This window comes from Erpetoichthys calabaricus, chromosome 5 (assembly GCF_900747795.2).
Source record: "Erpetoichthys calabaricus chromosome 5, fErpCal1.3, whole genome shotgun sequence".
In the NCBI taxonomy this organism is placed as follows: Eukaryota; Metazoa; Chordata; class Cladistia; order Polypteriformes; family Polypteridae; genus Erpetoichthys; species Erpetoichthys calabaricus.
This window is the reverse complement of record NC_041398.2, coordinates 29,792,432-29,806,089: the sequence shown is the minus strand read 5'-3', so window position 1 is coordinate 29,806,089 and position 13,658 is coordinate 29,792,432. Positions and strand designations below refer to the sequence as shown.

Sequence of the window (13,658 nt, the reverse complement as noted above, 5' to 3'; positions counted from 1 at the left end):
TTGTGTTCTTCTACAGTCCATTTGTTCATCCAAGTGTGGGTAATATGGGATGAAGTGACCAGTCAACCCACACATGAAACAGTGGAGGGGATGTGGACCTCGACAGAGCTGCTCTTCTACAATCCAACTTTCATAACTTTCTGGAAGTCCTAACTGGGACCAAACTGGAGGAACACTACCGACTATCGTGCAGGAGAATGAATGGCCTCTGAAATCCATCTTTGCCCAGTTCATCCATTGTCCTTCTTCCCCGATTGGGATAAGGATTGCTAACCATAACAGCTGGGGTTGCAGCTCGTTCTATGCCGCCCTTCCATTATGGTCCTCCTGGCAGGGTAAGGAGTCTCTCTCTGTCCCAGTCGTGATGCCAGTCCATTCACTTTGGCATGTACAGTGCATTGAGCTCCTTGAGTTGGCCAGTGAGGACAGGGTTAAGTGTATGGGCTATTCTTTTTTTGGCTTGCAATGTCCTATAACTGTTCCTAAAAATATGAGAAGAAATGTCTCTACAACATTTTCAGGATGGAGAGGTACAAGTACTTGTGAGGGGCCCTGTGTGCGCTCCGCTCCAAGTGCTTCTTGAACATTCCATTGCATTTGTGCCTCTGCGAAATGTGTCCTTTGATTGGCAACTTGTAAATAATCTGAAGTACATTATCAGTGCTGCGACAAAGGTTGCGACGTTCATGGGTTCACTTGTTTCATGGCAAAAAGCCATCTGACTACACCACTGTAAAGATATATGAAAACAACAACATAAGGAGTTGGAGCACCAAGAGGTGAAATCCCATTTAATGACAGATTTTGATTCCAAAAGATAAATGGCAAAAAACAACATGTAGTTAAAAAACAAGGATGTCTCGCTCAGATGTGAGTACTATTCAGACTGAGGTTGTAAAGACTCCAGCTGGAAGATGCAGAACTTCTAGTTGGAAGCGAAAGTGAAGTCAGCAGTCCGCTCACTGATGATCTCTGAATGCAAGGACAAGAAAGGAGAGGATGAGGGTGACAGTGCCAACTCAGGGTCCAAAGTGGAACAACAGCCATTGCAAAAAGCTTGAAGATGTCCTCTACATAAAGCATTTAACAGTGCCCAAAAACTGTACCAGGGCTCTTTAATACCAACAAAAATACACATTTATAATGCTGACTGACCTTGTTATCTTTAGTCAAGTCGGAAGTTGCCTTTTTTTAGTCATTTTAGTGTGTATTTGCTTGTCATAATATCCATCCATCCATCCATTTTCCAACCCGCTGAATCCAAACACAGGGTCACGGGGGTCTGCTGGAGCCAATCCCAGCCAACACAGGGCACAAGGCAGGAACCAATCCCGGGCAGGGTGCCAACCCACCGCAGGACACACACAAACACACCCACACACCAAGCAAACACTAGGGCCAATTTAGAATCGCCAAGCCACTTAACCTGCCTGTCTTTGGACTGTGGGAGGAAACCAGAGTGCATGGAGGAAACCCACGCAGACACGGGGAGAACATGCAAACTCCACGCAGGGTGGATCCGGGAAGCGAACCCAGGTCTCCTAACTGCAAGGCAGCAGTGCTACCCACTGCGTCACCGTGCCGCCCTTGTCATAATATGTATGTATTTATTTATTAAGTTTTGAAAAAGCCATTTGTCCTCTTGAGACAAATATCTATCTATCTATCTATCTATCTATCTATCTATCTATCTATCTATCTATCTATCTATCTATCTATCTATCTATCTATCTATGCAATACAACATTATTCATATCTGTCATGTTTGTATCTTATTTACAGTAATCAGTACCTTTTATCTCTATATAACTGCTTTTTATGCTGCTGTTCATTAATAATATTTTCAGATTGTGCCTTACAAACTGATATAACTCATCCACTTACAGTATATGGGGCCTTTCCTGTTAATTTATGTGACTCCTTTAACGTATGTCTTTATTTCTCTGTACTCTCTGGTTAGAGAAAAAACAGAATTAATCAGAGCATAAACCCAAAATTGTCATCATCACAGCTCCTAAGTGATTCATGTTTAGGTGTGAGTCTCGGTGTCACCATCTCTGTCGTTGCTCATTTCATGTGACGGAAGTGGGTTGCCCAGAGATAATTTGCTGAGGGTTTTAATCGAGTGTAGATAGCAACCCATTTGAAGATAACAAAACCACCTTTGCAGCTTATCAGTAGACAACCATAGAGGCTGAAAGTTTCTTTTCAAATCTTGTTGTTGGTATTTTTTTTTTTTTTCACTTTTCATTTTTCATTTTTTACTCATCAGCTTGAGCCCCCCCCCCCGACCATCAAATCCCGCCACGGGTTATCTACAATGGTCTTTCTGCTTTCTGTCAGTATAAAGCATCATTCCTGGTGATTACTGTTCTAGTAAGTTAATTTCCATAGAGAATAATATATGCATGCTCTCCTGCTGGAGTTACAGGCGGATTACATGGAACAACAAAGATTTTGCTTCCTGTACACTTAAGGGTGTATCTTAAGGATTTTGGCCTGCTAATCACCTTTACGTTTTCTTGTCATATCGCCTCTTTTGTGATTTCTTCTCATGTTAGAAGTATACACATAGAGAACCACAACTAGTCAAACAGCTACTGCCGTGTCCTGTTGTTTCATTTGTGAATGGGACAACCATGTTAAAGAGTCTCATTACATTATGGCCAGATGATGAGCATTTGCTTCCAGAGCAGAAACGTGTGGCACAACAGACACAGGATCAAAAAGAACAAAATGGGAGAAATTAGAAATTAAAACTGAGGGAAAAATACCAACTACCGGCCCACCAGCTGCCAACCAAAGGTACGGTGCACTGTCATTGCTGTGCATTGGAGCTAGATGATCCATGGATCTGCACCACTGAAAGTTCAAATAAAACTACATTAAAGGAAAAAGGATTTCCAGAAAGGAGAATCCAGCCGGTGCCGAGAGTTACCTTTGCAGTGATCATTCCCAGGCAAAGTAACCTCTCCTGGATAAAAGTGAGGGTAACAATAAAGAGGGAGGAAGGTATGCGACAAAAAGGGAAAACTGGCAGAGTAATGGAAGAAGGCAATGTTTCAAGGTTGTCACGTCATCATTTAGAGATGTACGGGCAGTGGAAGACAGGAATCTTGACAAATAAATGAATTGGGAGAGGTGGGTCTTCAATTCAAAAGCGCAATCTCGTGTGCGTTTCCACTGTGTTTCCATTTATATGTAGCATTTTTAGGTGGAGCATTCCTTTAATGCACTTCTTTATTACCCGACCTAGAACATAAAACTCTTATTTCATCAGAATTATCTGATCTATAGAGGTATAGATACATTTAAATAAAACTAAGTTAACTGTTTTAACATATTCTTGTTTACAATCACAGCAGAAACATGTTACACGTTTACTGGGTATGCAAGTAAAAGAGACGGCTCAACTTGCTTCCTACAAATTTTAAGCACTGATGTTGATTTTCAGATTTGTTGATTATAGTCATTAGAACTAAATGTGGCATAACCAGATAACTTCACAGGGGGCAATTACTTCTTCACACTTTGCTGGTAGGTGTTGGATAAATTTGTTCATTCAATAAATTAAACGAAAGTATCTTCACTCATGTGTGTTTTATCTACTATTAGATTGTGTTTGAAAACCTGAAAACATTCAGTTTCTGTCATTTTCAGTATCTATCATATAGTGCCTTACATCTATCTATCTATCTATCTATCTATCTATCTATCTATCTATCTATCTATCTATCTATCTATCTATCTATCTATCTATCTATCTATCTATCTATCATATAGTGCCCTTCAAGTCTCTCTATTGCTTTTACTGTCTAATTCAAATGAAGTTCTGTTATTTGAATAATTCCTATCTATCATGGCACCAGAGAGAGGTGATATGTTGCCACATTGCCTGACCACTGTCCCAGGCTCCCACTGCCTCACTCCTATGCTTCTCTTTTCTCCTCATTGTCTTGTCAGGTCAGCTGGTGCCACCACCACCACGTGATCCTCATGTTAGTTCGACTGACTTCCACACCACTCTCTACTGGAGTGGTTCACCAAATCAGCATCCAGATACCAAGTACACAGTGGAATATACTGAACTGAGGTAGGTGTGACAACAGCTACCAGGTCCTGCCTTATGACACCCTGCTGGGGTGTGTGGCTAACAGAAGGCTCATCTTCAGTATTCTTTAAGAGCATAGGTTGCATTGATCAGACAGTCCAAAAGGATGCAGCATTTCCAGTGAATTCAGAAAGTAGTCAGACGCCTTCACTGTATGCACATTTTATTTATTTTAAGTTTTAATTTGATAAATTTGCCATTTGTGCCCATCAATCTTCATCAAATAACCTCTTAATGACAAAGTGAAAACCTATTTTTAGAAAGATTGATTTAAAAATCAAACACTGACATTTCTCATTCATATCAGTATTCAGACCCTTAATTCAGTACATGTCCTTCTTTGGTACAGTATGTCTGTACAAGCTTCACACACCCAAATATGGGCAGTTTATTCCATACTTCCTGGCAAATCCTCTCAACCTCCATCATATTGCACGCAAAGTGTCTGTAAACTTCCATCTTCAGGTATCTCCGCAGATGTTCTATGGGGGTTTCAGTCCGGGCTTTGGCAGGGCCACTCTAAGACAGTCAAAAACTTTTCAATAAGTCACTCCAGCTTTGTCTTGGCTGTATGCTGCAGTTTATTGTCATCCTGAAAAGTGAACCAACGTCCGAGTCTGAGGTCACATGCACTCTGGAGCAGGTTTTCCTTAAAGACCTCTCTGTATTTGGTGGCATTCCTGCTTCCCTCAATTCTGACCGGTCTCCCTTTCCCTGCCTCTAAGAACCTCACAGATAGCACGATGCTGCCACCACCATGCTTCACTGTAGGGTTGGTATTAGGCAGGTGGTGAGCAGTGCATTATCTTCAATGGACATACTATAGTCTTTTCAACGGGTTCTCCCATCCCAGCTGAAGACTTCTGAAGCCCTGTTAATGTGAACATTGGGTTGTTGGTCCCCTCCTCGACCAAGTCCCTTCTTGTCTATGTGCTGAGTTTGTCTGAGCAGCCAATTCTGGAAAGAGTTCTTTTGATTTGATATATATATGTTGTGGCAGACCCCAGCCGGGATGTCTGGAGGATGGAAGGACCGTGAGAGAGACAAAACCTCCCCCAAGACATGAGGGGGCAGCCCCCCTGGTTTTCATGGAGGCCACAGGATTGGAGCTTGGAAGCTCAATCCTGTTGGGGCCTGTGGCCACCGCCAGGGCCCGCCTGGACAATTGTGGAGCCCTGGATGGCAGCACTTCCACCACACCAGGAAGTGCCTCCGGATGATCGTCCTGGAGCACCTGGAGTGCTTCCGGGGGCATCATAAAAGTGGCCACCTCACTCCATTCGGGGAGCCCGAGTCCGGAGGTGGAGGACAGAGCTTGTCAGGAGAGGAGTAGTGGTGGCAGAAGAATAGAGAAAGAAAGAGAGAGAGTGAGTGGAAAGTGCTGGGGATTGTGCACTGTGTGCTATAAAGGAAAAAGAAATAAAAACGTGTGCTTTTGGGACTTGTGTGTCTCAGTGTCTGTCTGTGCCAGGGCTGATTTTCCACTATACATATATATATATATATATACTGTATATACTGTATTTATGAAAGATTTCAGTGTTTGAGTTTTGATAAATTTACAAACCATATTTCACTTTGTCATTATGGGTTTCTGAGTGCAAACCTAACACATTTATCCATTTAAAATGACACTGATCAGCCACAAAATTAAAATCACCTGCCTAATATGGTGTAGGTCCTCCTCGTACTGGCGAAATGATTCTGACCAACTGAGACATGGATTCTATGAGACCTCTGAAGATGTCCTGTAGTATTAGCGGCAGATCCTTAAGGTTTTGTAAGGTTTAAGGTGGGCGCCACCGTGGATCAGACTTGTTTTTCCAGCACATTCCATGGATGCTCGATTGGATTGAAAGTTGAGGAATCAGGAGGCCACGTCAACACCTTGATCTCTTTGTCATGTTCCTCAAACCATTTATGAACTGTTTTTGCAGAGTAATAGGGTGCATTTATCTCACTGCCATCAGAGAGTCCCATTGCCATAAAGGGGTGTAAATAGAGTGTAGCAATCTTTAGGTGGGTGGGATGTGTGTCACAGCCACATGAATGTCAGGACCCAAGGTTTACCAGCAGAACATTACCGAGAGCATCACACCGCTTCTGCTGGCCGACCTTCTTCCAAAAGTGCATCCTGCTTCCATTTCCTCCCCAGGTTAAAGATGCACACACCTGATGATCTAAATGAAATCTTTAGACCACCTTCTTCTGTTTCTCCGTGGTCCATATCTGATGCTCATGTGCCCATTGTAGATGATTTGGGCTGTGGATAAGCGTCAGCATGGGCACTCTGACTGGTCTGCAGCAAAGCAGCCTCATACACCGCCCACTGCGATGCACTTGTGTGTTCTGCCGCCTTTCTTTCATGGCTGACATTAAGTTTTTTAGCAATTTGTCCTACAGTAGTTCATCTGTGGGATTAGACTAGACCACCATGAGCATCAGTGACCCTGCCACTGGTAGTCCTTCTTTGGACCTCTTTTGGTAGGTAGTAACCCCTTCATACCATGAGCACCCCACAAGACCTGCTGTTTTGGAGATGTGATAACCCAGTCGCCTGGCCACCACAATTTGTCCCTTGTCAAAGTTGCTCTGATCCTTATGCTTGCCCATATTTCCTGCTTCTTGTATTTCACCTTCAAGAAGTGACTGTGCACTTGTGCCTAATATATCCCACCCCTTGATGGGTGCTATTGTAACAAGATGATCAATGTTCTTCACTTCACCTGTCAGTGGTTTTAATATTGTGACTGATCGGTGTGAATCTAAAACACAATGAAGTGTGCAGAAGGTGAAAGGTCTGAATACTTTTTGAATCATTTATGGAATGGTTGGTGCTTTGATACCTCCTGTCTCACCTTCGGGTAAGTTGACTGAGGACATTAGTCAGTGGGGGAGGTTGTTGTCTTATTCAGACTGGACTTTACTTTGCAGGCTGCTCATCCTCTCATTACATGCCTTTCTTTTCCAGAAGCCATTGGAGACAGGTAGAGGGCTGTGCCAGCATAAAAACTAGAAGCTGTGAACTCTCTTCCCACCTTGAAGATCCTCATGAGCTGTACTTTCTGAGGGTGAAGGCTACCTGGAAAGAGGAAACATCCAACTGGACAGAAGTCCTGCAGTTTCAGCCCTATAGAGACAGTAAGGGTTCTCCATGAGGGTAGCAGTGGTGGTGGGTACAGGTGCTATCAAAGATGGTCACCAAGTGTCATTGTGCACATATCTAGGAGTTCAACATACTGAGAGCTATTATATGTCTGCTCACCGTGTCATAGTTGCCATAGTGGGTTATTAAAGTAAAATGTGTAAAGCATGTAAAGAAGTGTGACCCTTTACCCACTTTGTGATGGGCAGGTACTAAAAACAAGAAATGGATGTTTTTGGGACACAAAGGGAAGGGATTCATGATTATGGTGCCCTCTGTGTGTGGTATTTTTAATTGGACCGGCTTTTCTAAATAAGCCTCAGTTGCTTCCTGCCATAACAGGATCAACTGCCAGCTACCCTGATTTTAATTCTTTAAATCTTAATTGATCTTATTCCACGCTAGAGATTGCTTACCGCTGAATAAGCAATAGATCTTTACCTCTGCCTATTCCATCATGGATTATTTGTCCTCATGGTTTATCTCTTTTGCAGCTAATGTGAGCGCCCCCAACTTCTCCCTCTTGTCCTCCTCAAGTGAAGCCCTACAGATTGAGATGCACCTCCCGGTGGTGCCATTCACTAATTCATCTCATCAAAGGGCAAAAAAGACTAGGTCCTTCTATAGCAAACTGAGGTGCAGCATCTCCCTTTACCATCGGGGACACAGCCGGAAAGACAAAGCTGAAGAGGAACCCGAGTCTGCATGCAGATCACACACTAAGAAAGCTGGACAGATGGGCAATCCAATGCAAAGGGTGACCAAGCGGTTGAACAGAGAGGAGTGCCACCGGGTGACTTTTGTGAACTTAACGCCTAACATGTGCTACTGTGTGGAGGCCATGTTCTCAGCACCCTACAAAGACAGTCCTATCTCACAGGAGCAGTGCATCTTCTTATACAGCAAATCATCAGGTAAGTATTGACGGATGGGTTGAAGTATCCAAAGTGGACATAACGAGGCATTATGGTATTGAGGTGGAGTAGATGGTTACACCTTCTTATTTATTTTCAAAAATATTAGGGGGCTTTGCCCTCTGCTCACTTTGCTCGCCAATCCCCCGGCCTGCGCTACACTATAGCCTCTTTGCGGTTCTGCCGCTCGCGTATGGGGATGTCGATGTACACTTTAAACAGATTTTTATTTTCATGGGAATTGTTACATATGCATCAACGTATAACTGCCCGTGATTGAATTTCGTTTCTCTCTTTCTATTAAATAAAACGACTTTTTCGAATGTTTGGCTCAGAGATTTGTTAATTGTCTTTGCAAAAGCTGTTCTAATGGGAAACTGTTAACGTTTTAATACAAATGGCATATCTAGATCTCCTTTGTTGTGTAATGTTATCTGCGGAAGATGTACTACATTACTTTTCTTGGATACATGCTTCTTTCTACAGTTGTAGATATTCTTCAGGATATTGTAAATTGTTGTTTTCTTCCACACGATCACCACCAGCTGTTTCAGCATAGTCTATTGATACACATTTAACCAATTTGCCGCGTAACCGTTCGACATTTTTGGATGCATTCGACTAATTTGATGTTTAAACGATCGACAGTTTTGGCGTTAATTCATTTGACTTTCTCGTTTCTTGGTGCTGGGATTGTGCATGTACTCATTTTTTATGTTGATAACCCTTCGTGATGAAATTCTTCAATAAGATTTGCTCATAATACATCTTTTTTAATTGGGAACTTAAATTGAGGAAAACGTTAAAATGTATAAGAGCTGAGAGCGCAGGAAGTGTGTCTGACAAAAGCTTTCACACGAATGAGAGTTGAGAGTACCGTGGTCTTGTTTGAGAGGAGGGTGTGACTTTAAAAAATCTGAAGGCAAACATCTCATCTTACGGGACTTGAAAAAATCTCTCTTCTAAAAAGTCTTGTTGCGTCGAAGGATTTTTTTATATAATAAAAAAACTTTTTGGGACCCTAAGTGTTAATCCTGTTCATGAGGACCCAAGCAGCCATATAGCTTGGTTATACTGGATTGTCTCCTGGACAGTACCTAATGGACACCCCTTCAGCTCTTGTGATGCAGGGGGCCCTACAGACCCAAAGGGCAACCTCATCAGACCTCCACAAAGCCAGACACAATATATATATATTTAATTTTTGAACACAGCAAGAATATTGTGTATTGTGTGAGCCGCTGCTACAGTATGCGTGAGGTGACAAGCAACAGGAGGGTTGATGGGTGGTTAAGGTCCTGCTAAAGTACCTGCAAACATTGGTGAGTAAAGAACAACGAGCTTCAGAATCACAAGAGAAGTGCTGCTCAAAGCAAGCAAACGGCACAACAAGCCGCTGTCAGACTACCTAAAAGAATGCCTGAAGCAGGGGTGTCCAACTCCAATCCTGGAGGGCTGCAGTGACTGCAGGTATTCATCTTCCTAATTAGTGACAGATTTTTGCTGCTAATTAACTTCTTTTGCCTTAATTTTAATTGACTTGACTCAGACACCTGAATAATTACTTTTTTACGTAATTAGCCGCCAAATAATGAGACACAAAATGAACCAAAACACAATGCTAAACTGCGTCCATCACACAATATCTGTAAATAAAGAAAGGGGAAAGTCTCAGTAAGGCTGATCTGCTCAGGTCACCAAAACATAAACAGATGGCGGTCTTAGAAAATCAACACTTTTGAAAATGTCTACTGTGGCAGAATAAGAGCACCAACAAGCCATGGAATTATAATGGGATTAATTAGCAATACAAGTCAGCTTCTAATCAAGAAGCAGGTTGGAGTGAAATTGGCTGGAGTTTGAAGCCCCAGTTTCTGTCGGCTCGTTTCATATCTCATTTCTGTTTTGCTGCTATTTAATGAAGAAACAAATCAAATCAGAGGACTGAATCCTTAAAAAGAGGATTTTAAAATGAATGGAAAGGAGTTAATTAGCAGTGAAAACTGGTCACCGATTAGGAAAAGGGTTAGAATGAAAACCTGTAGCCACTGCGGCCCTCCAGAACTGGAGTTGGACACCCCTGGCCTAAATCATCAGTGGAAGATGGAATTGGCAATGTGCTACCAACGAGTGTCATAACCGGATTTCTGTACGTCAGGTAAAATCCAGCGTCATAGCGTGATGGACAAAAGGGACTTCATCTCCTTGTCCTCCTTGCCCACCTCTTCTCATTGTAGAGGACCATAAGCCAATTAACAAAGAAGTGAATGGGCAAGCTGACAGACCCAGATACAGGTAGAAATGACATTAGGCAGTATTTCAGTAGAAATAACTCAACAATTACATTGGGTTTTCAAAATCTTTGAGCGCTTGTGTGGAGCCAGAGTGACCGGGAGCCATAGCATTTTTCCACTGTTAAGCTGAAACCAGCTGACCAGGCACAGCACAGGTTTAATATAATTTGATAGCCAAAAAAAATATTTGAACAGTTACTGACTTCAGCAGAGAATCACTTGAATTTGAAATATGGTACAGCAGCCATGTAGCCTTTTTCTAGGGACTGTTATGATGCGGGTTTTGCCCGCAAAACTGTCAAAACTGAAAACAAAAGTGTTCAAATAGTGCAGTGTATCAAAAATAGTCTTTAAATAAATAATCCATTAAAAACAAATGAAAAATGTGGAGGATAAAATCACATAAATAGATCCTTTTAGGCACGGTGGCACAGTGGTAGCGCTGGTGCCTCACAGTTAGGAGACCTGGGTTCGCTTCCCAGGTCCTCCCTGCATGGAATCTGCATGTTCTCCCCGTGTCTGCGTAGGTTTCCTCCAGGTGCTCCGGTTTCCTCCCACAGTCCAAAGACATGCAGGTTAGGTGCATTGGCAATTCTAAATTGTCCCTAGTTGGGTATGTGTGTGTGTGTGTGTGTGCATGCCCTGTGGAAGGCTGGCGCCCTGCCCGTGGTTTGTTTCCTGCCTTGCGCCCTGTGTTGGCTGAAATTGGCTCCAGCAGACTCCCGTGACCCTGTAGTTAGGATAAAGTGGGTTGGATAATGGATGGATGGATAGATCATTTTAAAACAAGGTTAAAACAATGGCTGGAAGCAGTCCTTTTAAAAACAAAGCCCAGTGCCTTCTTTCTACTAGCGACTCCCCTGCTTCTCTCATCCAGGCTAAGTACCAGGAGTGTTGCCCTGCCTGCAGCTGACCTTCTCTTACTTCTGCTGGTCTGGTGGCATCCCGATCCCTGGATTCGTTCAGTCACTGCCAGACCGAGACTTGGCTTCCACCAATGGCCAGGGCACTCACGCTGGGGTTCCACTCCAAATCTCGGCCTTATGTGGCAAGCCAACTTTCTCCTGGTCACTCCTGCTCCTGGAGTGACCACTGCCGTCAGGCCCCGGGTGCTGGCCAAACACCCCGCTAGGGCTCGCCTCCCTCAGCTGTCAGCAAACACCAGCGACTTTGCTCTGACTTGCTCTCTTAGTCTCACACTCGCGCACCGACTCCTTCGCTTCCAGTGTCTCTCCCTTAACCTCCATTCACTTTTATTTTTCTGTCCTTTTTTCCTACCCTTCCACCTTCCGCTTCTCCTATATATTATGGGGACGTGGCTCAGGTGTGGCGATTAGCAGCTCCCGCCATCAATTACGGATGCGGACGATTCCTCACCCATGCACTTATGCGAGGACCGCCTGCATCACAAAGAGCCCGGGAACCGCTCCGGCCACACTACCACACCCCCTCTTTAAGCCGCGAGTGCAGCGATTATTTATTTAAAAACTGGCCTTTTCGATCTGAGCTGTGGACCCGCTATACCACAGGGACTAATGACCAGGGCCATCTTAACAGCATTATAGGCCCCTGGGGAAAGCAGTGCATTGGGTCCCCTACCTAGACAACCACTCACAGGAATAAAAATGTAAGTAGTTGATAAAATTAAACATATACTGTATTTATTGCATTGGAGCTTCCAACAAAATCAGTGTTTAAACATTAAAAATCATGCTATAGCAAAGATTAATCAACAAGTCGCAACATACAGAGAATAGCATAGTGCCCCTATGCTCATAGGGCCCCCGGGCAACTGCCCAGCATGCCCATGCAGTAAGACAGCCCTGCTAACAACAAAAGATAGTGTTAAATGCAAGACCTTATGAGTGATTTCTCAAATTCCCGTTAATACAGGTCTGGGCTCACTGTGTTTTGATTACTTTCACTGCAGTTTTTATTATAATTGATAGTTATGAGCAAATTTGAAATGTCCTGATCTGGTCTGTTTAAGAAGTGCGGGGTGTGATAAAAGCTACGAAGGAGACCAAACAAGGCACGAATCAAGGAATGAAGAAGATAGATAAATGTATGGACAGACAAACATGGAGGCAACAAGGACAGTGGCAAGAGCCAAGGCACAGGATTTAGAGGAGGTGTATGAAAAACTGGAGACAAAAGAGGGAGAAGACAAAATAGGCTGGAAAGAATTTTAGTGAAGTAAAGCAGATGAAAGATGAGCAAGGACTGGTCTTGATTGAGGATCAAGAATAGATGGACGAAAAGCTGCTAAATGAAGAAAATCCAAGGGTAGTATTTGAGGATGGAATCCCAAGTGAAGGGCTAGGACCAAAAAAAATGAGGGAGGAAGTAAAGGAGGCACTGAAAAGAATGAAAAATGGAAAGTCAACAGGACCAGATGAAATACCAGCAGAATTGTGGAAAAGTTTAAGAAGAGAGAGAGTAGATGTGTTGTGGGATCAAATGCAGAAGATCTAGAAAGAGGAGAGAATACCAGAGGAGCAGAGGAACGTTATGATCGTACCCATTTATAAAGAGAAGGGCGATGTTCAGTGTTGGGGAAACTATAGAGAGTGTCAAATAAACAGACAAATGGCACAAAAAAAGGCTTTGGGCAGCCACCCGTATACTTGAAATCAGGCTGCAAAAGTAGGCAATTAAATACGAGTTGTGTGCAGATTTGAGTCCAACACAGAACTGACAGTATGAAACAAAATGGTGGTTTTATGATTAGGCAGAGGAAGTGAGGTCAGCAGAGTTGGAACTGGAAATGAGGTCATCGGGGCTGGAACCACAAGTGATCTGGGCCGGGCGGGATTTCCCGTAACTGGTCTCCAGAGGACAGAGAGAAAGGGTTAGTGCAGTCTGCCACCCACTGGTCTGGCATGGAATTACCCTCATTTGAGCCCTTTAGCTGCCTCCCATGCACACGTGTGTGACAAGGGACAAAGCTGATGTCACACATAATGAAAATGTGGAAAAGGTTTAGAGAGGAAAGGCTTAGGGAAGAGACCACCATAGGGGAGGAATAATTATGTTTATGTCAGGGAGAGGAAAAACTGAAGCAGTCTTTGAATTAGATAGATAGATAGATAGATAGATAGATAGATAGATAGATAGATAGATAGATAGATAGATAGATAGATAGATAGATAGATAGATAGATATTAAGCCAACTCATAGAGAAGCATTGTGAA

The 13,658-nt window shown here is 43.2% G+C and overlaps 1 protein-coding gene across 1 annotated transcript in view; it reads left to right on the top strand.

Moving 5' to 3' along the window:
• LOC114652592 (uncharacterized) overlaps nucleotides 1–13,658 on the top strand; it is a 34,799-nt gene that overhangs the window by 12,109 nt on the left and 9,032 nt on the right. Inside the window, exons 2-4 of the mRNA XM_028802965.2 lie at nucleotides 3,964–4,093; nucleotides 7,083–7,252; nucleotides 7,751–8,170. Of these exons, the coding sequence (XP_028658798.2) occupies nucleotides 3,964–4,093; nucleotides 7,083–7,252; nucleotides 7,751–8,170 (720 nt within the window). The remainder of the gene's footprint in view (nucleotides 1–3,963; nucleotides 4,094–7,082; nucleotides 7,253–7,750; nucleotides 8,171–13,658) is intronic.